This window comes from Corythoichthys intestinalis, chromosome 2 (genome assembly GCF_030265065.1).
Source record: "Corythoichthys intestinalis isolate RoL2023-P3 chromosome 2, ASM3026506v1, whole genome shotgun sequence".
NCBI classification, from domain to species: domain Eukaryota; kingdom Metazoa; phylum Chordata; class Actinopteri; order Syngnathiformes; family Syngnathidae; genus Corythoichthys; species Corythoichthys intestinalis.
Genome location: NC_080396.1, coordinates 49,644,978 through 49,670,847, shown reverse-complemented (window position 1 = coordinate 49,670,847; position 25,870 = coordinate 49,644,978). Strand labels below are relative to the sequence as shown.

The window sequence follows — 25,870 nt, the reverse complement described above, 5'->3', positions numbered from 1 at the left end:
ATGCTGTATTGGGTTTACGCCAAACATGTCCTCTCTTCTGGTGTCCAAATAATTCAATTTTAGATTAATCTGTCCAAAGAACATTATTCCAGAAGTCCTGGTCTATGTGTACGCTCACTCTGGCAAACTTCAGTCCGGCCTTCATGTTCATCTTGGAGAGCAAAGGTTTTCGTGTTCTTCTTGGAGAGCAAAGGTTTCCTCCTTGCACACCTCCCATGAATGTTAAATTTGTGTAGTCTCTTTCTGATTGTAGAGGCATGCACTTTCACATCAACAGTAGCAAGAGCCTGCTGTAGGTTCCGTAATGATATTTTAGGGTTTTTGGAGACTTGTTTCAGCATCTTATGGGCTGCTCTCGGGGTGAACTTTTTGGACGGCCAGACCTGGGCATGTTGGCAGTTGTTTTGAATGTCCTCCACGTGTAGACTGTTTTCCGGACAGTGGAATGGCTGATTTTTACATCCTTTTGAGATCTTTTGAAATCCCTTACCAGACTCATGAGCGTCTACAATCTTCTCTCTGAAAGAAGGCCTCAGACAGCTCATTTGATTTCACCAAGGTGTTTTCTCTCACTTCAATAGTCAATCACTGTTGAAAGTATTCTGTGTTAAGGAGTGTGGCAAACTTTTTTCATACTGATGTCAAAGACAGGTAGATGGCTTCAAAAAGAGTATCAGTGAAGTTGTCTTAGCCAAAGGGGCTACCACCTAATAGCTAGTATTAGGTGGTAGGGTGTCCTAACTTTTCCCCCAGTTTTGGTATGCATTTTTGTTGATATATTTGGTTTAATGGTTAAAACAATGTCAATTTTTGTTCTTTACCTGCAATTAAATCACTTTCTTTTCCAGTGATAAAAAAACAAGATCAGACATTGATATGTGAACATTTCTTAATAAAGGTCTGATTATTTCATGGGGTGTCCTAATTTTTTTCTCATGAGTGTATGTTCTGTCCGAACAATATTTCCATTCACTATGGGACCTCCTGGTCGTACGTTTACCAAGGCAAGAATTCTGTGCCAGCATCTCTTGAGGTCTCTTAGACCTTTGGTTATAAATTATATAGATTTTTAGAAGATTGGTTGTCTCCCAGCCTTCCTCACTAACAATGACATCTTATTGGCTGTGATTGCTCAATGCCAACTTCCTACTCCAGACTTTCAGCTGCTTCATTTTGAGTACACTAACTAGACTGCTTGTCAATGAAACTTAAGAGTCAATAGTCCACATATTTTTGGGCTTGAAAATGGATGCACAGTATAGTTATAGCGGCGTTTGTTTCAGAAGCCTCGCAATAGAGGAACATATTCTAAGTATTATATCGATATTTTAAATCTTTATGGATTATGCCATTACAAAATATGCATGTGATGAAGGGCTGGGTGATCTGGGCCCAAAAAGATCACGATTTTTAAAAAAAACACTTTTTTAACCTGTAGTTTCATGCAACTGTATTTGTTGTACTGTATATTAGCATTAAGATGGTGAGCGCTTGAAAATTAAAGTGTATTTTGTATTTTAGTGCACAATATGCGGACCTTTCTTTGTTATGCGCGTTTACCTCACCTGGAGTGTAATAAAACCGCTTGAAAAACATCAACATTGGACTGTTTTTGAGGGACTGTTAAAAATCTAAAACTAGTCAGTTCGTATCTGTATATGGCGGAAAACATTCAGGTGACTTGAAGTTCCGCTCTGAGACCCCCAATTTGGCCAACTTTCAAAATTGTCCAATATGCATGTGTGATAATCATTGGAAAGCTTAAAATCTCAATTTTCTGGGGGAAGAAAAATTTTTAACAGGAGGGCATTTAAACAAAAAAAAATAAAAATTTAAACAACAAAACCCTAACTGGAGGCGAGAGCATGCAAGGGCAGAATTAAAGATGCCACGATTTTAACGAGGTATTATCGCGTACTTACCTTGTTGCAATCCAAAAAGTCCATGTAGCATGTATCACCGAGTGTCAAGACCCAGCTGGGAATGATTTTGGGGGGATTTTGGGGGGATTTTATGCGTGAAACATGGTGATATAACAAGGATCGCGATGCAGAAATCGAAGAAAACAAGGAGTGGTCGAGATTTTCTTTTTCATATATTTACCCTTTCAAACGTTATTTTTTTCGATTTTTCTTTGTTTGGATCAAATATTTATCATCTGAAATATTGGGGAGAATGCGACAGTGATGAAAAAAAACACAATTAAGTGACAGTTATGAGGTATATATCCGTGACTTTTTTACAGACGCCGATTTTTTCATTGTGACGTAATTTGTTTAAAAGTTTAAAATATGCGAGTGAATAATTTTTTAAAGTGTTTTTTTTTTTTCTTAAGCTAAATACAGTATTAGACATCAATTAATGATTCAAAGCTAAAAATGACAGACATTTCGAATAATAAATACGATTACTTACCTTGTTTTTGTGGGGTAGGTTGAAACAAAAGCGGTTGCGTGACGTCTGTAAACGGGGGTTTCCAGGGTATAATGGAAAAATCAAAAATAGTTCGGGGGCTTATTGCGCCATGAATCTGCTATTGCAGTATATAGACATATTGTTCTATCAAACACAACAGTTCTTTTGGTTTAAAATACAGCTGTTTATTTTAAAGAGGGGTGGAAGAGCAGAAACTGCTTTTTCAGCCTTGTCTGTGTTTTCCGCCATATGCATATGATCCATTAAATAGAACATGGCTAATCACTGGGATCAAATGAATTTTTTAACATCTCGACATAAAATCGCCCAGCTCTAATGTGATGTAGTTATTCTTATTTCCATATTTTAGGTGGACCATTTTTATATTCTACAGTACACTATCACTGATTTTGAATATCACTGGTTCTAAAAGATGGTGTCTGGGACACATGACCCAACAAATGAGTCTACAATTGTGGCCCTGCATCTAGTGCATTATTGAATCCTAGATGCCGCCATTGAAAGTGCACCAGCGGCTGTGTCTATCCTTGACCATTTCAGGATAGATTACAATTTGACAATGACTCCAAAATGGAATCATTTGTATCTCAAGTCGCCACTAAATGTTCAAAGTGATTTTACTTCAGCTTATGTTGAGAAGTAACGTGGAAGTCCATGTTTGCGGCGCTCACCTGGGTTCCCGTGTCTCCAGCTGCGTAGTAGTCCATGTAGTCTTGTCCTGAGCACAGGTTGCTGACATTAAGAATCCATAGGAGTACAGCTGGTATCAACATAGTGAGCAGAGCAGGAGAGAGTCGAGCTGAAGTGAAGGCAAGGACAGAGGAAGGTGATGAGGGAGACAAAAAGGAGGAGGCTTGTCACAGGCTGTGACAATCTCAGAGGTGTCCTTTGCTCATTCTACCCGGGGACGAAGTTGCTCTTCCGGCGCTGGTTGTTGGACTCTGGGAATCCAGCTGAATCGAGCATGATGAAGAAAGTGCTCTACTCCGGCCGGGTGAGAGCACAGCTCATTCAGTGGGCGTGTGACGTCTCGTCTCGCCGCATTCCCGCCGCTCACGTTCAGGTGGATGTCAGATTAGGGGGCAGGGTGGGGGGGGGCTCCTTTTTTTTTTTTTTGCCCTCGCCGGCCTCTTTGCCCTTCACACTTGCACACCTCCTCGCCTTCTTTATCTATATTTTTCTTTGCTCCTCACACAGCAGCTGTGCTCTTCCCTCCCTCCGTCCCCTGCTCAGACTATCCGCCTCTTGCCCGAGAAACCTTCAGGGCAAAGCTCTTAAAAATCTGAAAGAAAAGCATCAGAGGAGGGGGGTGAAAGGGAGAGTGAATTCCAGATCCTCTGGGGAAAAAATGGAGATGATGACAGAGGGCAACGTCGGCTTTGGAAGCTCTCATGTAAGCAGAAGTGTCAAGGAGCTGCCGTTAGACGTCCTGCTGGAGTCAATGAGAAAGAATACAAGAGTGGAAAGCTTGTTGCGTGTGGGCGGAGCCAAGTATCAGAGGGATGATTTATTATTGCTAGTTACTGTACACTGGCACTCTCTCTTTCCTTCCCCCCACCAAAGAAATTGCAAGTTCTTCTTTAACCCTTTATAGGGCACTTTTTTAACCTATTGGCTGCCACTGACGGTGCTAGGTGTCTAATCCATATTGATTGGGAGTTCTGTCAGCCTGAAACCAGAACATTCACAGTCATTCCTCCCAATTTAAATGAATTGAAAGTCCATCAGAATTAATGGCAGGCAATGAATTCAATATTTTGAAATTTACAACAACAACAAAAAATCGTATGTTATAGTGTTATTGGCACCATAACCAGTGTGTATTTCCTTTTTTTTTTAATCATGAATTTTTTTAATGTGTTGTAAATTTATAATTTTACTTATTCATTAAAAAGAATCAAATATTAAAAAATACACAATTTAAAACAACTAACACAATTATAATTTAAACCCGACTTCCAGATATTTGGAAATTACATTTTGGATTATATAGGCCACACTTGTTTACCAAACGTTAATAATATGGCCTACATGACCCAAAATGTGATGTCCACGAATGTGGACAGCGCGTCTTTACGCTGTTAACTTTTTTTTTTTAATGCTGAAAAATAGTTCTCCGTATAAATTGTCAATGCAATAGACAACAACCTAGTATAAATTACCTTCATGTGAAAGACTTGCACAATATATTTCCAAGTATACCAATAGTACATTTCTTAAGACGTCCGATAACGGAGAAAGTATGTTGAAACACAAAAAATGACACTGCTTATGAGCGCAGACATCATTTGACGAACGTTACGTCAGTCACACCACGCGTGTAGATCGCATAATTGCTGATACACCCCAAACCATTGTTGTTTTCAGTCAATGATGGCGATAATAAAAATATTTCATTGACACACATTTTTCGTGACGACGACGAGCTAAGAACATGGCTTGGATGACAAAAACATAACGAAATGAAGGCCAATTTTCGTCTGACAAGACGACAACGAGACGAAAATGTGCCATAGTTCTGTCATATGTTCACTATGTGTTTTATTGTATGTGTAGTCAGCATGCACCGTAGCAGTGTTTGGTTGCGTCACTCATTTGACGTGGTGACCCCCCCACCCCCACTCACTGATGTCCTCTCCTGGCACCAGGCTTGCTTGTTTTGAAACACAAATTTGCTTTCTTATCTTGGCAAGAGAGAGTATGCTATGTTGCTTTAGTCTTCAAGGGTCTATGCTGAGTGATCATTGGACACTAAATGTACTCGTAGCATTAGCATAGCATTCATGTTAGCATCAACTTTAGCGTGGCGAGCATCCTCTTAAACTCTCCACATTTTTTTTTATCTACAATTCGTTATTAGAATAGAATAGAATAGAATAGAATAGAATAGAATAGAATAGAATAGGATAGAATAGAATAGAATAGAATGGTCTTTATTGTCATTGTATTGTACGAAGTGAACATTGTGACACAACGAAATTTGACGTGGCACTCCAGGATAAACTTATAAGCACAATTTAAAAAGAAAAAAATAAGATCTATAAAAAAAGAATATTAGAATAGGCCTACTAAGTGTTTTCGTCCAATATACTATGACTAACACGAAAATTAAAAGGGCTGCCAAAAACAACACGGCTCAGATTAACTCATTTGTTCACAAAAACGTATGAATACGTTCTATTTTTAATTGTTTCAGTGTCCCAAAAACGTATTTATACATCTTTTACGTTTGTTTTTTTTTTTTTTTTTTTTTACAAGAGGCATCTCTCGGTTCTGTTGCACCTAACCTGCAATGCACAATGCTCAAAACTCATTTTAAAGCAATAAAACTGGCCACTGGAGGGCAGTATCGCATTTTGTGAGAACTCATCTGGGCCTAGAAAGGAAGTGAAGAAAAATAGTCAGGAAACAGAAGTTGGAGGGATCTTGTGAAGACGCGTGAGAAAAATGTGGAGAACGATCGGGGAAAAAAAGGCAAACGACACTGGAGGAGTGTTTTGAAAAGAAAACGAAACCATCGTCAAAGAAGGATTAAAAAAAATCTATCTTGATGAGACAGACGGTGATGGCCACAACAGTGTCAGGTTGCACACGCGTTCTGCGGAGCTCACGTTGCGTTACTCCTGAGCCCGAGGTTGAAACTAACGATGAAGATGTTGAAAAATGTGAGACCGATCTTGATCCACACTCATCAGATTACTGGGAGCCACCTCATTCAACAGGGAGTAGCCGAGAGCCTTCCCCGTTGTTATGTGCGCAAATAGTTCAACAGTTCAATAGTTTAGTTATGTGTAAATAAATTGTTACTTTGTGATCAAAAGCTCTATTTCTCTTGTTGTTTATGTTATTTTGTAGAACGAAAACATTATTCAGATGTTTGGGATGTCACAAAAGCGAAAAATAGCTGTGTTAAAGTCAGTTATGTTTGAAATGTATGCTTATACAAAAAGCTCCATTTCTCTGTTTTTTCATCAGAAATTGGAAGATGGCTCCAACTAAGCTATTTTCTAATGCTGATTTCTAAAGAATGGAAAAAGATATTAACTAACTTTTTTTTCTGCTTTTTCTTTTGGTGGGTTCCATGTTTATATCACAATAGAAGAGAATTTTCTGTGAGCCTTGCAAAATCAGTCAAAATCCAGTAAAACGGCCGGGAGCGAAGGGCCTTGCTCCCGTGAAAATGGCTGGGAGTGAAAGAGGTAATAGTAACTAACAAAATAGCCACACACCCTTTTATAGTTTCTGTACCTGTGCAGTATGTCACTGTCTTTCTCATTTCTATGTCTGAGACTCAGACATAGCCTGCTTCACTTCCTAGCTCCATTAATGCTTGTCTCTCCAATAGTTGCACATACTACAGAGTGTAGCTAGCGTGACAAAGACGCGGGAAAATCTGAGATACTCACATTTGATTGGCCAAAATTGTACTGGCATTAAAAAATGTCTGACAACGGTTGTTTTGCCTACTTCTAGGAAATATTGGCTTTAATTTACGTTTTTCATCGGATAAATGAGATGATGTGCCTTCACTTTATTAAACAACATTCCTTTTGCTGGGGTGCACATTATGAAGGTGTTGTCTATCCTTTTAAGTCATTGGCTTCGATCGACGGTGATAGACGTCCACTCCATTCCAACTCCCAGTTCAAATGGATTTGACATCTATCGGAGTCGATGTAGCAAACGTGTTAATTTCTGATCGTTATCATTCACTCCAAGTTTAAATTGTTTCTTCCCTCCCAGACTCACCTCAGTGGAGCAAATGGTGATGAATGCAGCTCCTAAGTGCCTTTTTATTGGCCGTTAATACTTTTGCTGTCTGTTTAAAAGTTTCTGGTTTACATCACTCCACCGGTGTCGGAAGAAGAATAAAAGTTGCCGTGAGATACATTTTTCTTCCTGTGCTTTTAGTGTCCAAGGTCAGACATTGCATATTTTCACAAGTGCCCCAAGGCTTAGAGGCATGTGTGTCGCAAAGGAAATGCGAATGGCAGAAAGCTGGCTTTTGGAGTTATCGCCCTCCCAAGGTGAGGCGAGACAGCGAAATACATCCGACATGGAAATTGCTTGGATAGAGAAAAAAAAACATCCGATTTTTTGGGGCCAGTGACTGGCAGACTTTACAAGGATTAGAAGCGCACACGCTCTCTCCCACACACACAGTGACAAGTATGTGCATGCAGATGTGCTTTATGTGTTGAAATCTGCGCAAGACAAATTCCACATTCCAATCATTGCTGTCTCCATCTTATCGTGTGAGCTCACGGCATGAAATTAGACATGATAGATCCGTTCGCAGTGAGTTGCTGAGCAACATTTTAACTAAAACTACTTTAAAAAAAACAGTAATTTTGATGTTTTTGACAGTTTTGTTGCTGAAACAGTTCACACATTTGAAGAAAACTAAATTAAAATGAATACACACGGAAATACACTCTGGTTACGGCCCCAAGTAACACTCTAAAGTGAATGTGAAAAATTGACTTTTTTTCTTATATTCGAAATAGTGTTTAAAGCTACAGTGGGGAATAAAGTATTTGAACCCCTTGTGATTTTGCAAGTTCACCCACTTAGAAAATGGCTAGAGGTCTGAAATTTCAATCATAGATGCATTTCCACTCATACAGACATAATCTAAAAAAAAAATCCGGAACTCTCATTTTATGATTTTTCATTAAGTTATTTCTAATTTACTGTTATTTGTGGTGGCCGTGGCGCAGTTGGTAGCTCAAGTTGTCCTTGGACCCAAGGGTGCGTAGACGGGTAAATGTGTGCTAATGTAAAGCGCTTTGGGCATGGTAACCATGCAGATAAATGTGCTATATAATTACTGTCCATTTACCATATTTGTACCCCTGAGAAAATCAGTGCTAATAATTAATGCGAAATCCTTTGTTTGCAATTACATAGGTCACACGCTCTCTGTAGTTCTACACCAGAAACATGAAGTTTCAGCTCCATCCAAAGATTTTCAATTGGATTGAGGTCTGGAGACTGGCTAGGGCACTCCAGAACCTTGATATGCTTTTCATGCAGCCAGTCCTTGGTCAGCTTGGCTGTGTGCTTCGGATCATTGTCATGTTGGAAGATCCAGCCACGACTCATCTTCAAGTCTCTGACCAAGGGAAGGAGGTTGTGGCTCAAAATGTGACAATACATTTCAGCATTCATCCTCTGCTTTATACAGTACAGTCGTCCTTTCCCCTTTGCCGAAAAGCAGCACCAGGGCATGAGGTTTCAACCCTCATGCTTCACAGTGGGGATGGTGTTCTTGGGATTGTACTCCTCCTTCTTTCTCCGCCACACATGATGAGTAAAGTTTGCTCCAAAAAGTTCTACTTTGGGCTCATCTGACCACATGACTTTCTCCCATGACCCCTCTGCATCATTCAGATGGTCCCTGGCAAACTTCAGACAGGCCTTCACATGTACTGGCTTCAACAGGGGAACCTTCCCAGCAATGCATGATTTTAAACCATCGTAATGTAGTGTTCAGACAGTAGGCTTTAAAACTGTGCATCCATCTCTTTTCAAGTCCTCCTGCTTTTGTTTAGCATTGCATATCCATAACTGTCTATATTTCAATCTATTTGCTTTCTATTGCTCTTGTGCTTATCTCCATTGCTGATTTCATTTATTACTAGTAGTAGTAGTATTTGTTTTATTTATTTTGATTTTTTTTAAAAAATTATTATTATTATTTTTTTTAATTCTATTCGTGATTACATGCGATTTTTATTTATGATTTTATTTCCTATTTCGATTGTCTTTGTTTTTACGTTCTATTGATTTTAATGTGATTTTTATGATCTTCATGTGATGGACTTGAACTGTATCTATTCATCTTTGTTGCTTCATTTCTAATTGTGTATCATATTGTCTCTGTAAAGTCCTTTGAGACATCTGTTGTGATTGAGGGCTATACAAATAAAATTGAATTGAATTGAATTGAATTGAATTGGAAAGCACTTTGAATTGCCTTGTGTTGAATTGTGCTATATAAATAAATTTGCCTTGCCTTGCCTTACCTCCTGCCGTGTAGTTCTAGGCTGAGCCCTCACTTTTCTCATCATGATTGATGCCCCACGGGGAGAGATTTCACATGGAGCCCCATTCCAAAGTAGATTATCAGTCATGTTTAGCCTTTTCCATTTTCTAACAATTGCTGCAACTGTTGATTAATTCTCACCACGCTGCTTTCCAATTGTCCCATAGCCTTTTCCAGCTTTGTGGAGCTCAACAATTTTTTCTCTGGTGTCTTTTGAAAGCTCTCTGGTCTTGCCCATGGTAGCAGTTGGATTATGACTGTCTGTGGGGTGCACAGGTGACCATACTGAGCTCAAACGGGTGGTGGGTGGGTTAAGGTTACTCATGGTGTAAAGGGGGACTTTTTTTTTTTTTTTAAGGTAGACTCTTTGAGTGTCATAATTATTGCTGATTCTCAGGGGTACAAGTACACATATGAACCATAGTAAATTACAAATAAATGATTGAAAAATCATACAGTGTGAGTCCTGGATTTGTTTTTATTAGATTATGTCTCTATAAGTGGAAATGCATCTGTGATTGAAATTTCAAACCTCTACCTATTTTCTAAGTGGGTGAATTTGCAAAATAACAAGGGGTGCAAATACAGGGTGTTCCAAAATGGTGGAACCCATTCTAATTGCCCATATCCCGGAAACTACTTGATGGATCATAATGAAACTACATAGACTTTATGTTGAAGGTCATAAGTTTTATTGGTTAAATTTACAAAGAAAAGTACAACTATTTGTTGGTTCTATGACAGATTTTCATAAATGTTCAATATAAGCGCCGCCTGCGACTGCACACGTTGAGTCGATATTCGAGCTCGTGCCAATCTCGCTGAAATTTCTTGAAATTAGTCCGAGCATACTCTAACACGCAATAATGGCTTTTCTTTTGAAGTGAACGGTATTTCTTAACCTGAAGATAGAAATGACAAATGTTACACACAAAAACTTGAAACGTTTCTACACGAGCTGTAAAAATTTGAGGTCATTCCAACGAAAATTGTCAAAATTATTGGCCTACGAAATTGGGTCAAACATTTCGGAACACCCTGTACTTCTGCTCCTCGCCGCACTAGTTTATATTGTAAATATTATTAAACGTGATTCCCCCGAAAACACACACACACACTTTTTTCTTATCTTCAGACATACATGTTGTAAATAATGCTTTAATAATTGCCAGTTTTTTATAGTGTAGTATTTGTGGACTTGTGGAATGGCAAATAGTAAATATAGCAAACCATTTCCTTCCTAATCCCTTTCATTTTCTATTCATACTTAAGCAATGGAAAAAAACACAAAACTGTAGAGGCATTTAAAAATAAATAAAAAGAACCAAAAAAATAAAATAAAAAATACCCATGTGATTGCAAGTCCCCAGTGTGCTGGCTGGCGGGGGTTCGATTCCAGCTGGTGTCGCACCCACCCCGTCTTTTCCGCTATTTGTGTAGTCATCCATACAATAGTTTCTCTTGTCTTTGTCTGTTTTTTCCCGCGTTTCTCCCTATCTTCTCTTCTTCCCCCGCGCAGACTAACTGTTTTGCCCTGTGAGCCTTTTTGGATTTTGGTTAGGATACAGTATGTTAGATAGGATTCAGGCAGGATTTGTTTGGATATGATTAGCCGGCTGATCGGCGCAAATATTTCCTTTATAAACCTGCTGCCAGTCATATGATAAGGCTTCCTGCAACTGTATCAACTTTGTGTATGTCTCAACATGGAGGTAATTTGTAAATTAATTCCGATATAATATATATTTTTACTACTTATCAGCTCACTACAGGTTGGGACCTTAGAAATGGGCGCCACCTGCTGTCTTCACTGTCATACCACTATAACGCTAAAATCAGAGAGAATAATATTTAGCGAGTCACACCAACATTTATTTGTGCCCCCTACTTTCACCTCGTCACATAATATCTTAGGCAAACTATGTACTTTTTCTACCTCGTCGTTTCCCACCAAATTCTTTGCCAAAATGGTCTACATTTTTGTAATTGTTGTGGCGTGTTAATAATGCTCAAAATAAAAATATATAGCCTTGATTGCTTCTTTAATTATTATTTTTTTGTATTAAAATTAAAAAACGTTGTCGGCAGGATTCGAACCTGCGCGGGGAGACCCCAATGGATTTCTAATCCATCGCCTTAACCACTCGGCCACGACAACGGCGGCGCCATTGATGGGCGTGTTCATTTTTAAAGGGTCGTGATGACGTCAGCTTAATATGTACGAAATTTCATATCATACATTAAGACTCTATATCTGTGTTTTCTAACGTCACTCATCAATATTCGCAAATTTTTATTTGTATATACAATTAATATTCCAAAATTTATATTTGTATATACATTTCTGTTCTTCTCAACCGGAAGTAGTTTGTCGTATTTTCTTCTTCGTTTTCTATTTGCGAGTTGTAGCTCCGTGTTAACATTTCCAACTTCATTCATGTGGTAAGTCCAATCCTTCTTCCTCGTTTTATGTATATATTTTCATTTTTTTCGACGCGTACGAAGCCAAAACTCAATGCTGGTGGGAGTAAAAACCAAGCTAGGGAAAAGACTTTAAAACATTGCCACAATACCAAGTAACGTACCCATTAGCCAGCTAATGCTAACTAGCGTGTCTCGTGTTACTTTCAAAAGCTGCAAACAACGAGCATTGTATCAGATATACGTATGGAGTTTCAACTCACCGTAGTCAAACGGGATAGGTTTATTTCTCAACTCCCCGTCTTATTTCGACCTGAATTTGAGAGGAAACAAAACGATTCCAAGCCAAAAAACTCATAGCTAACTTAACCTTTTAAAGGGGCTACGTCGTGGGAAGTACACTTGTGTACTATAAGTTTGTGTTATTAGACGTAACTGCCCTACAACTTGTGAAATCTGCGTCAACTCGTTATTAATAATGTTTTCGTGTATGTCGCATAGGGATGGAAAAAACGAGGCTTTCCGAAACAATGAACCACTTTTGAGACAATTGCCCTAAATTGAATCACTGTTTCGAGGCGTTTGACACACTGCAAGAGCTCCATCTACTTGATAAACAGTGCACATTTCTTTTTAAAACTAAAGTTGTCAAATTGCCTCAGCATTACATATCTTCAATAGAATTAAGTGGATGTCGTCTATTTCAACCAGGAGATCGTGTCGTCATTAAGTGTGATTTTCACAATTAAAGTTGACCTTTGTAAGCCTGTGTCATTGCTTTGTCTGTGAAGATGTGTTCAAAGCAGTATTTGTAATACACGACAATGCTGGTCTTGTAAGTGGCTCGTCCTAGATGTCGGTGAGTAACTATGTATTGTTAGTTTTTTGTAAATATTACAGTGCAGTAACCACAGTGCTTGGGAACAGGAATATTATTTATTGCAAATTGTAATGTTTTCCAAAATCATAAGATGGAAATAATTGAGTCGAATAAAACAAAGAAAAGGTTTTTATTAAGTGTAATTTCTGGGGGGTAGTTGTGTCGTATTTGCATCTATTCTAATTATCCAAACATATGCCACTATCTAGTGTATAAAAATGTGAATGAATTTAACTCCTGACTTGAAAATGAGCAAATGTTTGTAGCACTCGCGAAAATTCCTCCTCTCAAAAAAACCGCCGAATAACTGCGTTATTCTGTCACTTTTTATTGCGTTCGCACCGATTGAGCGGGCGGGCTTCCATCGAGTTTTCATTTTCCTTTGGAAACAGTGTGACTCGCTGACACATCTGTGACGGTCGAGGCCTTGTCAGAAGTGGTCACGTGACTTTTGGCTTGCTCGATGCGGTTTTCGGAACACTGCTTTGACACACCTCTACTTCATTTGCTCGAATCAGATTCGAGCAGGAAGGCTCGAGCATCCCATGTCTAATGTCGCAATACTAGCGTGCCTTTATTTTGAAGGCCCAACTTTACAGGATGAATGCTCTTGTTTTCAGAGGGAGCGATGGCCGGGCCGGAGCTCCTGCTGGACTCCAACATCCGTTTATGGGTTGTGCTGCCCATCGTCTTTATCACCTTCCTTGTGGGCGTCATCCGACATTATGTCACTCAACTACTGCACAGCGACAAGAAGGTGGACCTGGAGCAGCTTTCTGACAGGTCGCGCTCAGTGTTCTTCTAGATTTGCCATTGACAGCGATTGATGTCCAATCTATTTTGACTGGGAGAGTTGACAGCGATCATTCACTGTCAGCTCCTCCCATTCAAAATGACTTGGACGTCTAGCGCTTTAAATCAGGGGTCCCCAACCTTTTTTGCACCACGGACCGGTGTGATTTGGGTCTTTTTTTCACGGACCGGTGTTCTGTCAAATTTTGCACCCTTATAAAATTTTGCTCCCAAAGCTTTTTTGGTGAAAAAAGCCCTCTTTTATATTCAGTTGGTCTCTCAATGTTATCCAAAGGTGCTAAAAAACTATTTACATCACATACATACATGTGCAACACGAAAATGGCGTAAATTAATGCTTAACGACACAGCGAAGTCGTTAAGTGAGAGAGCTGCGTGCAGTTGTTGTGTGCAGCTAACATGCCAAACGTAATATTTCTTTCCTTAAAGAACGTTTGTGGTGTGTACTTTGGATTGCTGCATTCACAGTCATTTTTAACCTTACGCGCATGCCAATTTTGTCACAACACCGGCAATGTGCGGCAGACAAATACAGCAAATATAACATTTGTTTTTAGCCCTGTCGTGTTAAGTGCAGGGAAAATACAACTCACCCGCTGAAACAGTGGGAGGCCTGAGCTGTTTCGTTGAGACGAGATGGTCCCGAGATGGGAGAGTGAGAGAAGCCCGCCTCACAAAGATACTATGTTGGAAATTGTAGCAGTTTTCAGTGCTCTCCTAGCGATGTTAGGATATTCCGAAATTACTTTAATCCAGAACCTTGGTAGAGTAGTCTCAAATGTACGTTTAAGGTCGCCGTCATTTGCGATCTCTACAAGCTGATATTCCTGTTGCACTGACATGCTCGAATCACTCGGTTTATTCACATACGGGTCACGAATCCACTCCTTCGCAGTTCGTGGGTCTTTAGTGATTTGGAAGTAGCGTAGATTTTTTTTTTCTTCGAGGTTGTAGGCTCATCTTATGGCTCATCAGGTTCCCTTATCCCAGTAAAAAATCTGTCGAAAGACGTCCGTTTTTCAGTCATTCTAGTGTGGGGGCTAATTATTTCCGGGTACAAATGTGATGGGCGACAACCTATGTCATACGTTATTATTGAGGTCAAGTGCACATAGATATACACAACAAGATGTACTGCTAACAGTCCAATCAATGTCCAATCAATGCATTTCTATGACGACCTCCTATCCTGTAGTTGTATATCTAGAGTAGACAGGGATATTGGTGTGTTAAGCGGCACAGGCCAAAGTCAATCGGCCAGAATGCAGTCGTTAATAAATTATTATTCCTAAGCGGCCCGGTACCTCATGCGCCACAGACCGGTGCCGGTCCGGTCGTTGGGGACCCCTGCTTTAAATGGTTGTGAACAAATTGTTTGTGCAAAATGTTTAACTGGACAATTTCATGGTTTTTCTTTTATAGTCAGGTGCTTCTGCGCAGTCGCATCCTGCGGGAAAATGGCAAATACATCCCCAAACAGGTGAACAATCTTATGTGACATCTAACTTTTGCAGTGCACTAATAGGACTTCAACAAATTATTTTGGTAGTTGAGTAATCAGCATTGACAAATGGGCCAAAGGTTTGGACACACCTTCTCATTCGTATTTACATTGTAAATCCTCACTGAAGGTAACTGTGAATAAATTATGTACTCATCAGAAAAAAGTGTAATAACTAAAAAAAATGTTAATATCCTTGTGTCTTCAATGTAGCCACCCTTTTTTTGACACTCTTGCCATTCTCTTAGGGGCAGTTTACATGGTGACTCTCCGAGAAGACGAAAAACTTCAAATTTTCATTTATATGGTTCAGTCTCCATTCGAACAATGTCGCAATTCCGCATGAAAACGAGGTAGTATTCATGCCAGGCCCTAGGGGGCAGTGCAGATTTACAAGGCAACAGCGAATGATGGACTATGACCCCACCAAGTTCCTCAGCCCGGGAAAAAAATATGCCCGCCCACTCGAAGCAATGGCATTTTTCTTTTGTTCTAAAAGGCACAAAAATGGAAACACTCAACACATTTATTTTAAAATATTATTAAAACAGTAAATTAAAGCCGACGTTCCGCCATTAGCTGTTTTTAATGTTTAATAGCACCGCTGCGCACGCCCAATGTACGTGTACGAGTGCTGACGTTATCGGCGCGGGTCCTGCGCGGCAGGAGCTTTTGATATGCATGCGGAGCCAGCCCCCCTCAAGTCCCCGCAATCGAATACTTCCACTTTGGAGGCAGGATTCAGAATTTTTCGTCTATGCCGACACCATATGCACGCGAGGCACTTCCGCTACTCAGTTATTGCATCTTCGTGTTGCAGAGTCGCCATGTAAACTGCCTCTTAGTTTCAAGAGGGAGTCACTCACCTATAGACCCTACTCACCAACGTCACAGACATGACGTGTCGCTGTATCCGGCCGCCATATTGTCCGTCATTGTTTATCCGTATTCTCAATGGTTTCAATTTGTCGTGCAATTTATAGTGCAATTCATGGAAGCCTCGGTGCTTTCAGACGCTGTAAACTCATTGGATGCGTTGCATAAAAGGCGTTATGTGGAAAAGCTTCAGTCTATCCATTCGCCAGATCCATATTTGATGCCAAATCGATATTTTTCGACCCGCTGTCTTCGCCCTCTCTGCCTGACATCTGCTACCCTGATATCTACAACTATCTTGTCCACACAAAATCAGCCTATTCTCACGAAAAGTTTGAAAAACTTTTAAGAGCAGCACTCTAAGCAACATTACCCCGTGTGACCCTTTACTTCCAATTTTCTAACATGGCGACAATCAATTAAAAAAAAAGTTGACTGCGATGGCCGACGCTTCAAGGATAGGTGGATATTGGACTATTTTTTCAATAAAACACGCAACAACTGTGTCTGCCTCATTTGCAAAGAGACAGTCGCTGTTTTCAAAGAGTTCGATGTGAAGCGATAATGATATTACCGAACAAGACATGCTGACATGTACGACAACATTACAGGGAAGATACGCAGCGAGAAATTATAGCAACTTGAAGCTAGTTTAATTTCACAGCAGCAGTATTTCACAAGAGCCCGAGTGTCGAAAGAGAACGCCACAAAGACGAGACTGTTGAAATTATGAATTAAAAAAAACAATAAAACAAATGTGACACACAGAAGGGCTTGCTAAAATTTGTTTAAATATATTGTTCTATGTAAATCAGCCAAGGTAGCCCCCCGCATTTTTACCACACCAAATCTGGCCCCCTTTGCAAAAGGTTTGGACACACCTGTTTAACTGATGATCCGTAGACGAGGCCAGCTTCTTCCACTTGGTACCAGCTAAATATTATTCAAAATGTAATGATGGTGGAAGAAATAAGCGTCTTGAATTTGAAACTGTATGTTGTCGGCGATTAGCCTCGCAATGATCTTAATTGTGGTTGTCAGCCCAAAACCCTCTAAATATATATTAAATGCATCTTACCAGATATAAAATGACTACTACATAATCTGTGGTAATCGTTTGGAGCCCAGTTTTCTCGTCGAATTGCAGCAGTCCATCTCGCTCTCCTCTCCGGGTCTCTCGGAATACGGTAGAACTTCAAGTCTCTCCGTCTACTCTGGTATTGCAACCAACCGCCACACGCGCCTTTACCATTTAGATTATTAATGTTAACGAGCAGAAAAACACTCCACAATAGGTGGAATTTACGTAGCGGTAATGTGTCAACACGACGAGTTGACGGACAATATGGCGCGGTGTTAGGTCTAAACTTAATACTTGAACTAAGAAAACAACAAAGACCTAGGAGAGGGACCGGAGTAGGATCAGACTAGGAACGAGATACGTTTTTACGCTAACGGCTGTCAGGAGAAAAGGTTGATGCGAAGCGCGTGGCTTACAACAAGCTTATCTGCCTTTCCCCTGAGGAGCGCAGCCTTTTATTGACAGAGTGAGAAAGTTTCAACATACATGTGTGAGTTTCACATCTTGAGAAATAGCTGTTATCTTGAGAAAAGAATGCGGGCAATTATTTGTCTTGTCTCATTGTGTTGAAACTTTATGGTCAGCAATAGAAACCTAAAACAGGAAATCTGCCCTTCTGGGTCATGTTGGTATCTGTCCTTCAGTTGAATGTGACCTTCCGCGACACATTCTTTCTTTTGTAAGGCCTTAAGACTGTTAAATAAGACTGTAGTTATAACTATTAGTTTTAAACACACATTATTAACCTTAGCACGCAAAAGCATTAAAGCACATCTTGCACGCGGAGGCGTGATTGTGACGTCATGTGAGTAGGGTCTATTATGGTTTATGACATCACAGGTAGGAGTGGGAACCTCAAGGCACCTCACGATACGATACGATTCGCGATACAAGGCTCACGATAACGATTATCTCACGATATCACGATACAGCAAATATCGATACATTGGTCAGAAATTTGATACATGATTTTCTATGATACAACTGTTGAAACGAAAAAAATATATATATTTCAAAATAGAAAAAATACTGTTTAAGTCATTTATTAAACAGTGACACCTTTTCACTGCAACATTGCGGTGAAATATAAATCTACTGATAATTGTGTACCTGAACATATAGAGGAAACAAACCACAACCACTGATATTTCTTGGAGAAATCATGATGAATGGCACCCTTAATTTCTTAAGTTTTAAATCTTTTGAAAATTTTTAACAGTGCTGCAGGTGTCAGTCAGCAGTTGAGCTTGGAGTGGGGCAAGGATAAAATTGGTGCGTCTTTTCTTTGTATATGACCTTTGTTGTCAAAAGCATTGGTTTGAGCACTTGCACCATCTGCTTCAGCATTTGAGATGTCAGACTCAGTCAGTTACATTCTTCCTCACCTTAAAAACAACAACAACAACAAAAAAAAAAAAAAGAAATCCTGGTTTTTGTGTGTGTTTGAAGTATTGAGTGAATTAAAAAAATATTAATTGAATGTATAGAAATTAAAAAATCAATAATTACCTATCTTTAATATGTAGGCTACATTAACTATCATGCACGTCACCTTATATATCTTGGAAGCTATTCAAACCGTTTTTATAGCTTATTGTATCAAAATGGCAGTGATAACAGTTTGTGTCGTAAACTAGATGGAAAGTGGTTCTCAAGTAATATCATATAAATCAGTAAATTCATGTAGGCTTATTCGCTATTCATTTTCATCCAGTTTAGGGTCCTGGTTCATTTTTTTATCATTCAACACCAAATGTCATCAAAATAATACATGTAAATTAAAAAATCAATTACTAGTACATTGCAAAACTTTCTTACCTCAAGTGATGCTCCATTGAAACCCGGTGTCTAATTGGTCACCAGCTGCCAGTGAACCTTATTTTATTAGACATTTCTTGCATACAGCAAAGTCCTTGTTCACCTTACTTCCATTATTATTGGTGTAAATTCCAAAGTGTGTCCACATGTGTTATTTTCAGCAATATTTTTCTCACTTTCCCTCCACCGTTCTCACGAAGCTTTTTAATTTTTTTCAACCCACTTGGGGCCGCTCTCCTTCTCTAGGCGACTTGTGCGCACTTTACCTTCACCGCCACTGTTGAGCGCCCCTAGTGGACCGCCAAGGAATTGCTCAACAGTGAGCAGTTTACAGCATCCATACTGCATTGTATGGCCAATATGTCAAATAAAAGTATCGATACTTGGCGGGAGCATATCGATAACCGATCGGGTTGCAAAATATCGCGATATATCGCTGTATCGAGATATTGTCACACACTTAATCACAGGTATGCCTTTCAGGGTTAATTAGTGGAATTTATTGCTTTATCAATGGGGTTGGGACTTTCATTTGTGTTGCATTGAATGAGGTGTGTCCAAACTTTTAGCCGGTACCGTAGGTATAATTCACTAAGGCTGCAGCTATCGAATATTTTAGTAATCGAGTGATCGACTGAAAATTCTATCGATTAATCGAATAAAACTTTTTTTTTTTTTTTTTTTTAGGTAAAGAGCAATTATTAATATAGATGAGAAAACAAGACATTTCATCTACTATTGAGCCATTTTCAGTCAATGTATTTTCGATGTACGTTGTTCAAAACAGCCAACAATTGCATCTCAAATGTGACTTAAAAAAAAAAAAAAAGTAATTCACTGCTTTCACTCAAAAAACTTTTAGAGCTTATAAAAAATATATATATTTCTTACCTAAAAACGTCATTACGCTTGATAACACACATTACTTAAAAGTTAGGTGTTTTTTCCACGTGTTTCAATTGAATTTCTACTTGTGTCAAGCTACAAGTTCAAGTTAAGTTTTAATTTAGTCTAAACTGTAAGTCCTGATAGGATTTTGAGTTTTTGCAGTGTTCAAAATAACTGCTGTGCTGTATTGGAGCACATTAGGCACCAGTGTTTCTTGGTGTTTTATCCAGCAATGAGTAGTGAGCTAAAATTGACAGTTAGCATTATTAAGTTTTTATTTTACACCCTAATCACTACAGCGCTGTTTTCACAGATTAAATAAAGCCTTATGTAAGAGCCAGCCACGCATCGACAGTGGTCATAATGAATAGAAACATAGCCCTCCGCAGGGATAACATTACGTGAGCAAGTGACAGTAACGGTAATCTTATTTATGAGCGCTGAGAAGTGTACTGCTTTAAGATGGCGGCTGTTTCATTAACACCGCCGAGTCGGTCATTTCGCATCTAGTTCTACGTACATGTGATCTCTATGACATGCATCAGACGCTACCTGCTACCACAGTAGCAGCATGCGGCAGTAGTTTTTAGCTACGTCGCCGCAGTTTGTAACGGCTGTTGGCTGCAGTAAGGTTTTTTTAATTGCTTCTTCTACGCACGTCAGCGCGTTGTCCCGCATTAAAAGAAGTCGGGGCAAAACGTGATGCTTAGAGAAGGCAAAATTAAACGATTCCTCGAGGTGAATAAAATTACTCGGATCGAGTTGCTCGAGTATTCGTTTCAGCTCTATAATTCACGCTATTGTTATATTACTCTTCTATTACTACGTGCATTAGATCAAAAACTACACCCTTTGTGGCTATTAGGGCTGATGCTATCGATTATTTTAGTCGTCAATTAATCAACTAGTTAGTTCAAATAATCATAGGATTAGGAACATTTAATGCGTCGCAGAATAAATTTTAGGAGATGTAAAACAATGGCTTGCTAAGATTGCACTTTCAAAAGAGCATTAACTAACACTAAATTTCTGTTTCTTCAAACTATGCAGAATTGTACTTTCATTTTAAAATAAATTGATTTACCTGAGCTTAGCCTCAAACGGTATTAAAAATTAAATGATTTAGGTACAACAAAAGAGCAATTGGCTAACTTGCATAGCAAACGTCCGCTAGCTTTAATGCTATAAAATGCTAACGTTTCAGCTAAATATACCCATAAGCTAAATTACGAATGCTTAAAAAAAACATTAGCTTATGTTGGTATTAACAGGGACCAGCTGGATTCTGCCATGTTAAATGAATTATGTCATATTCACTGTTGCCACAAGAGGGCAGTGTATCCACCTAAATCAATGAATTACTCGAGTTATATATTACGACTGTATTACATTCTTACAAGTTGCACATGTTTTTGCAGTATGAACGGCTACTTCAAAAACTTTAAAGCAAAATATCCCAATTGGGCATCACACGCTGCGGCCTGAACATAACCTCAGTCGATTTATCGTGGCAGACCAAGTTACATGTCGGCATTCACTTGGTATCTCTCATTCTGCATGATCAGTCGTTCACCATGAGGAAGCACTACTTCAATGATGAAGAAACGGGTTTCTTCAAAAAGGTCAAGAGGAAGGTGGTCCCCAAAAACCCAATGACAGGTCTGTCACATTAACAGGGTCATGAATTCTGTCAGTTCTTTCCATGTTTGTCTTCACGAAGCACTATAGTCATCTTCCCAAAATTTTAAACTGTTTCATGCATAAGATTAGTTATTTGATTGCATTTGCAAGTTGAATCAGCTGATCGCTTCCAGCCCCTCCCAACTGAAATGGATTGGAAGTCTATTGCAGTTAATAGGTGTTTTCAGTATCAATTTCCTCTTTTACTGACTACCATAACAAGGGGTGTGCCATCTTAGGCACCCCACGATTCGATTACTATTCAGGGTGCTACGATTTGATTTTTGAACAATGATCACGGTTATCGTGATTATCACGATTATTGATGTATCGTACTTTACTGATTAATAAAGTAGCCAAACAAATTTATGTCCATTATTTATTTAAAATATCCTAGATTCAACAGGAACGATGGAAACATGCCCATACAACAAAAAACACCCTTAAGCTGCCTTTTTATTTGTTTTTTACAAGAAAGTGCAAAAACATTAACCATTTTAAAGGGAGTACTTATTTCTCTCAACAATACAATAAAATTTACAATGGTGGAATCAATTCCACATTTTCTGGACACAAAGTGTCTTTAGAAATATGTAGGGCTGTCCCAAACGACTAATTTTCTCCCGATTAGTCAGCCGACTATTTTTACGATTAGTCGACTAATCTAATAATTTAAAAAAATATTTTTTGTTTTTGTTTACTAATTTAGCAATGAAATTTTTGTTGACGCATATCAATTCACAAAAAACATATTGGAACACTTAAATTATTTACTAAAGTACAAATAAACACGTAAATAACAATAATAAATCACAAATAAAAAATGACTTCAAATGCTGATAGAATTAACTAGTGTAGCATCCCGATTGAAAAGATGGTCTCTTAAACTGATGGTTTACAACTTTTATTCCATCCTTGATGTAATCACACTGTAAGAGCTACGGTGCACACAAATAAAACAACACAATTAGAAATTAACGAAAACTTTTCACCTTTTTCGTTTTAAACCTTATTTATATATCAATGAATTGCCTATATGAATTTCCTTTACCTTAATTTATTACCTTATCATTGACAATCTCTTCCTTGAGTGCAATCACTGTATATACTGTATATATTTATGACCTTTTAACGTTATATAATTTTCTATGCCATAAAATAAACCATAACATGAAACAAACCTTTCAGTTGGCAATACTAATAGCACTTATAGGCCCATTGTCAATGAAACATTATTATTTAGTAAAGCGACAGCATCCTCTGGTGTACAAAAAATGAAAGAAAATTTTTTTTACAAACGGTGACGGCGCTTGAGGTGTTTATTCACGGCCGACGTGCAGCCAAGCTTGGCAGTGAAGAGACAGGACACAAGAGTGTACCCTCCTTTATTTCTTTGAAATAAGTCAATGTTTTGGACACTCTGGTGCGCTTTTTTGGCTTTGTGCCGCTTTCCCTGCTTGCATACAGAGCATCCGACATTCTGAACTTTCCGCGCATATTTTTTTTAACCCTTCATTAACCGTCGACGGGATGTTGTGCTCGTCGACGGATTTACGTCATCGATGACGTCGACTATGGCGACGAGTCGGGACAGCTCTAGAAATATGACTTTTAACCAATATACTGTTTTCACAGTGTTATCTCCCTTGTGTAACTCTTGGAGTGATAGGTGGAAATCACAACTGCTCTTGATTACTTTTAACTTGTGGCGTTAATTGCCGAGCACATAAAAAAGTCCGGCAGCCTCCAACATCGCCACACACGCACTCATTACAGCACGCGCACTTTCTTCTTTCCCTGCCCGCCCACGCGCCTGTCAGCTCCCAGGCAGCACTTGCAACTACAGATTTCTTCACTATTTCGTTGGTTTGTAGTGTTGCTGCTGTACTTCATCATGGTTTTACACGTTCTACATATGAAATTTACGTTACCTAATTAGCTTAGCGCTCAGCGCTAACTATTAACATCTTAAAAACAACAATAAAGGCTAAACAGTACAAGAGGGCTCGTGTACTCATCTCTTACAGACGATCACAGGTCTTAGCAACACACTCAGGACATTTTTCAATTGAAATGCCTTAAAACTACTGCTGGACATCTGAAAGGAACAAAGTATCTCTCTTCCCCTCTCGCTCTAAAGTAACTTGCGCACAAAAGCGCGACCACTGGGTCGCGCTTCTGTTGCTGCCTGTCTCATAGACGAATTTATTTTCCAGTCTTTTGAAAAGAGGTAAATCTCTCTCCCAGTAAATGGGAGCATCCATCATAACCTTGTGCGTGCGTCCGTTAATGGTGTCCGGGAGGCAGACGTGTCTTGAATTTCGTCCCGCTACAATCGGCTGTCATAAAGTTATGTGGGATAATCATTTTTTTAACCTTTATGAATAGTAATCGAATCGTCACATGTCGAATCGCGATGCATGTAATAATCGATTTTTTTGGAACTCCTCTAATCATAACACACTCTGTGACCTGGGCTGCCAGTGAATGACTTAAGCTAATCTTTTAAATAGATGTCCACTATAGTGACCGCTGTCCATAAAAGGAATGTTTTGCAGACACAAGCATGCTGACGGACATGATGAAAGGAAACCTGACCAATGTGCTACCCATGATAGTGATTGGTGGCTGGATCAACTGGGCTTTCTCCGGATTTGTCATAAGTCAGCCATCACACGTTTCTTTCACGTCTAAACAGACCGACTGACCCTTTTCAACCCATCCAGCCAAGGTTCCGTTCCCGTTGACATTGCGGTTCAAGCCCATGTTGCAGCGCGGCATTGACTTGCTCACGCTGGACGCTTCCTGGTTTGTATTCAATCAATACAAATTGATAATATGGCTCAGCTATGACATTTGTGATATATGCAGGGTGAGCTCCGCGTCTTGGTATTTCCTCAACGTGTTTGGCCTCAGAAGCATGTACAGCCTCATCTTGGGACAAGACAACGGTTAGTCTCAATCCACACCAGTAACGCACTCCTGTCGCATTACAACACTTTGGACACTTTTGCAGCCGCGGACCAATCGCGTGTCATGCAGGACCAGATGACCGGCGCCGCCATGGCCATGCCACCTGACCCCAACAAGGCTTTTAAAGTGACTTTTTTTTACCCCCCCCTTCTTCGGCCATTCTCTCGGTCATTGCGCCTCACGTGCTGATTTTCATTTCGCAGAGCGAGTGGGAGGCGTTGGAGATTGTGGAGCACAAGTGGGCGCTGGAGAACGTGGAAGAGGAGCTCATGGCCCGAGAGCTCAACTTTGCCGGCATCTTCAGCCAGGACCTCAAGTCACCTGTCTTCTAAATCACCTTTTTCTTAATCCTTAATTTATGAATAAAGATTATGAATTTGACCACACAGTTTGGCTCAATCGTTGGAAGTAGACAAGGTGTCCTTTTATTTCAAAAGTCTTATAAAATCTTCGCATATTTGACAAACAGGAAGACCCGAGAAAGCCCGAACAGTTCCCATAAAAAGATGCTCTGTTAGAAAAATACTGTACAGCGTCACGGCTGTCAAACAAAGCGCCTTCACGGCCTCGACAGGTCACGTGATGGCTAATAAATACCACAACAGGCAAAATATACAAAAAAAAAAAAAAAGTACAAATAAGAAAAGCCCGAAGTCAACATGTACAAATGTAGGAATGGAGAGATGGAAAGAGAAAAAGTTTAAATTAGGTCAATACTGAATTGATGGTTTTTGGCTGCAATTATTTTCATCCAATTTTAGTCTGGACCAAGTAAATTTTATATTACTGGACGAAGAAAACCTTTTTTTTTCATCCAATTATTTTTTCTGTGGTTATAGATTTTTATTATCCAGTAAAGTGACCTATGAATGAATACATAGCCAATTAATGTCATTTTTGTGCAACTATAATTGTGTAAAACCATCAAAAAGGGGAACAAAGAATTTACCCACACACCCCGCCCGCGGTTCAGTCCGTCTCCATGGTGAGCTCAGCCAACGCGGATGCGGCGTCGGTACATGGCGGCGCGCCCTCGGCGGCTACAGAGCCTGGCGCCGGCACTGACGGTTTCCTCATCTTGTCTTGTCGATGGTAGAAGAGCACGTAAGCGGCACTGGTCTGCAACGTATCACAAATCGGGACGCAAAAACGACTTATCAATGTTTCGTGTTCCAAAGGTTTGTGTATGTACCTTTTTTGCAGTTTTTTGTAAAACGACATTTTATTCTTGCAGTATTAGAAATCTGGAAAATGTAACTTCTCGTACAGAAACAGTAATCTCAAGAATATATGGCTTTCTTTATCTCAACATCCTTAAACCTGAAAATTCTTAACATAAAACGCAAATATTTTAATCGACAACAGATATTTTTGTCTCATTACATATAAAATATATGCATGGCACAAAACGCAGACAAGGATGAAAAAAAGTTTCTGCTCTAGCACCAATCCTTA

General features: G+C 39.4%; 3 protein-coding genes and 1 non-coding gene across 8 annotated transcripts in view; 1 reads left to right on the top strand and 3 right to left on the bottom strand.

The window, feature by feature from the left end:
- The window catches only part of vegfc (vascular endothelial growth factor c), a 36,264-nt gene extending 32,749 nt beyond the window's left edge, over positions 1–3,515 (bottom strand). For 3 of the 4 annotated variants that reach the window (XM_057825061.1, XM_057825054.1, XM_057825068.1), the window contains exon 1: positions 3,108–3,515. In XM_057825061.1, the coding sequence (XP_057681044.1) occupies positions 3,108–3,209 (102 nt within the window). In that variant the 5' untranslated portion in view covers positions 3,210–3,515. The remainder of the gene's footprint in view (positions 1–3,107) is intronic. The other variant, XM_057825044.1, reaches the window with a different exon arrangement.
- An 8,045-nt stretch (positions 3,516–11,560) lies between these two features.
- Positions 11,561–11,642, bottom strand: trnas-aga (transfer RNA serine (anticodon AGA)). Its single transcript has one exon. It is a non-coding gene; the product is annotated as a tRNA-Ser (tRNA).
- A 171-nt stretch (positions 11,643–11,813) lies between these two features.
- On the top strand, positions 11,814–24,796 carry zgc:86609 (ER membrane protein complex subunit 3-like). 2 transcript variants are annotated; one of them, XM_057861385.1, is made up of 9 exons: positions 11,814–11,926; positions 13,406–13,568; positions 15,021–15,078; positions 21,328–21,421; positions 24,001–24,105; positions 24,169–24,250; positions 24,314–24,393; positions 24,459–24,541; positions 24,619–24,796. In XM_057861385.1, the coding sequence occupies exons 2-9, from the start codon at positions 13,414–13,416 to the stop codon at positions 24,745–24,747; spliced, it is 786 nt and encodes a 261-aa protein (XP_057717368.1). In that variant the 5' UTR covers positions 11,814–11,926; positions 13,406–13,413; the 3' UTR covers positions 24,748–24,796. The 2 variants fall into 2 exon arrangements, with proteins under 2 accessions (XP_057717368.1, XP_057717377.1); XM_057861394.1 differs by lacking the exon at positions 11,814–11,926 and adding an exon at positions 12,682–12,764.
- usp11 (ubiquitin specific peptidase 11) overlaps positions 24,756–25,870 on the bottom strand; it is a 30,957-nt gene continuing 29,842 nt past the window's right edge. Inside the window, exon 21 of the mRNA XM_057861345.1 lies at positions 24,756–25,534. Within this exon, the coding sequence (XP_057717328.1) occupies positions 25,385–25,534 (150 nt within the window). The 3' untranslated portion in view covers positions 24,756–25,384. The remainder of the gene's footprint in view (positions 25,535–25,870) is intronic.

Bases quoted from the DNA above. Each gene is read 5' to 3' on its own strand.
- zgc:86609 (XM_057861385.1), top strand. From the start codon at position 13,414: ATGGCCGGGCCGGAGCTCCTGCTGGACTCCAACATCCGTTTATGGGTT. The intron at 13,569-15,020 runs GTCGCGCTCAGT...TTTCTTTTATAG, and splicing joins CTGGAGCAGCTTTCTGACAG to TCAGGTGCTTCTGCGCAGTC. The intron at 24,542-24,618 runs GTGACTTTTTTT...TTCATTTCGCAG, and splicing joins ACCCCAACAAGGCTTTTAAA to AGCGAGTGGGAGGCGTTGGA.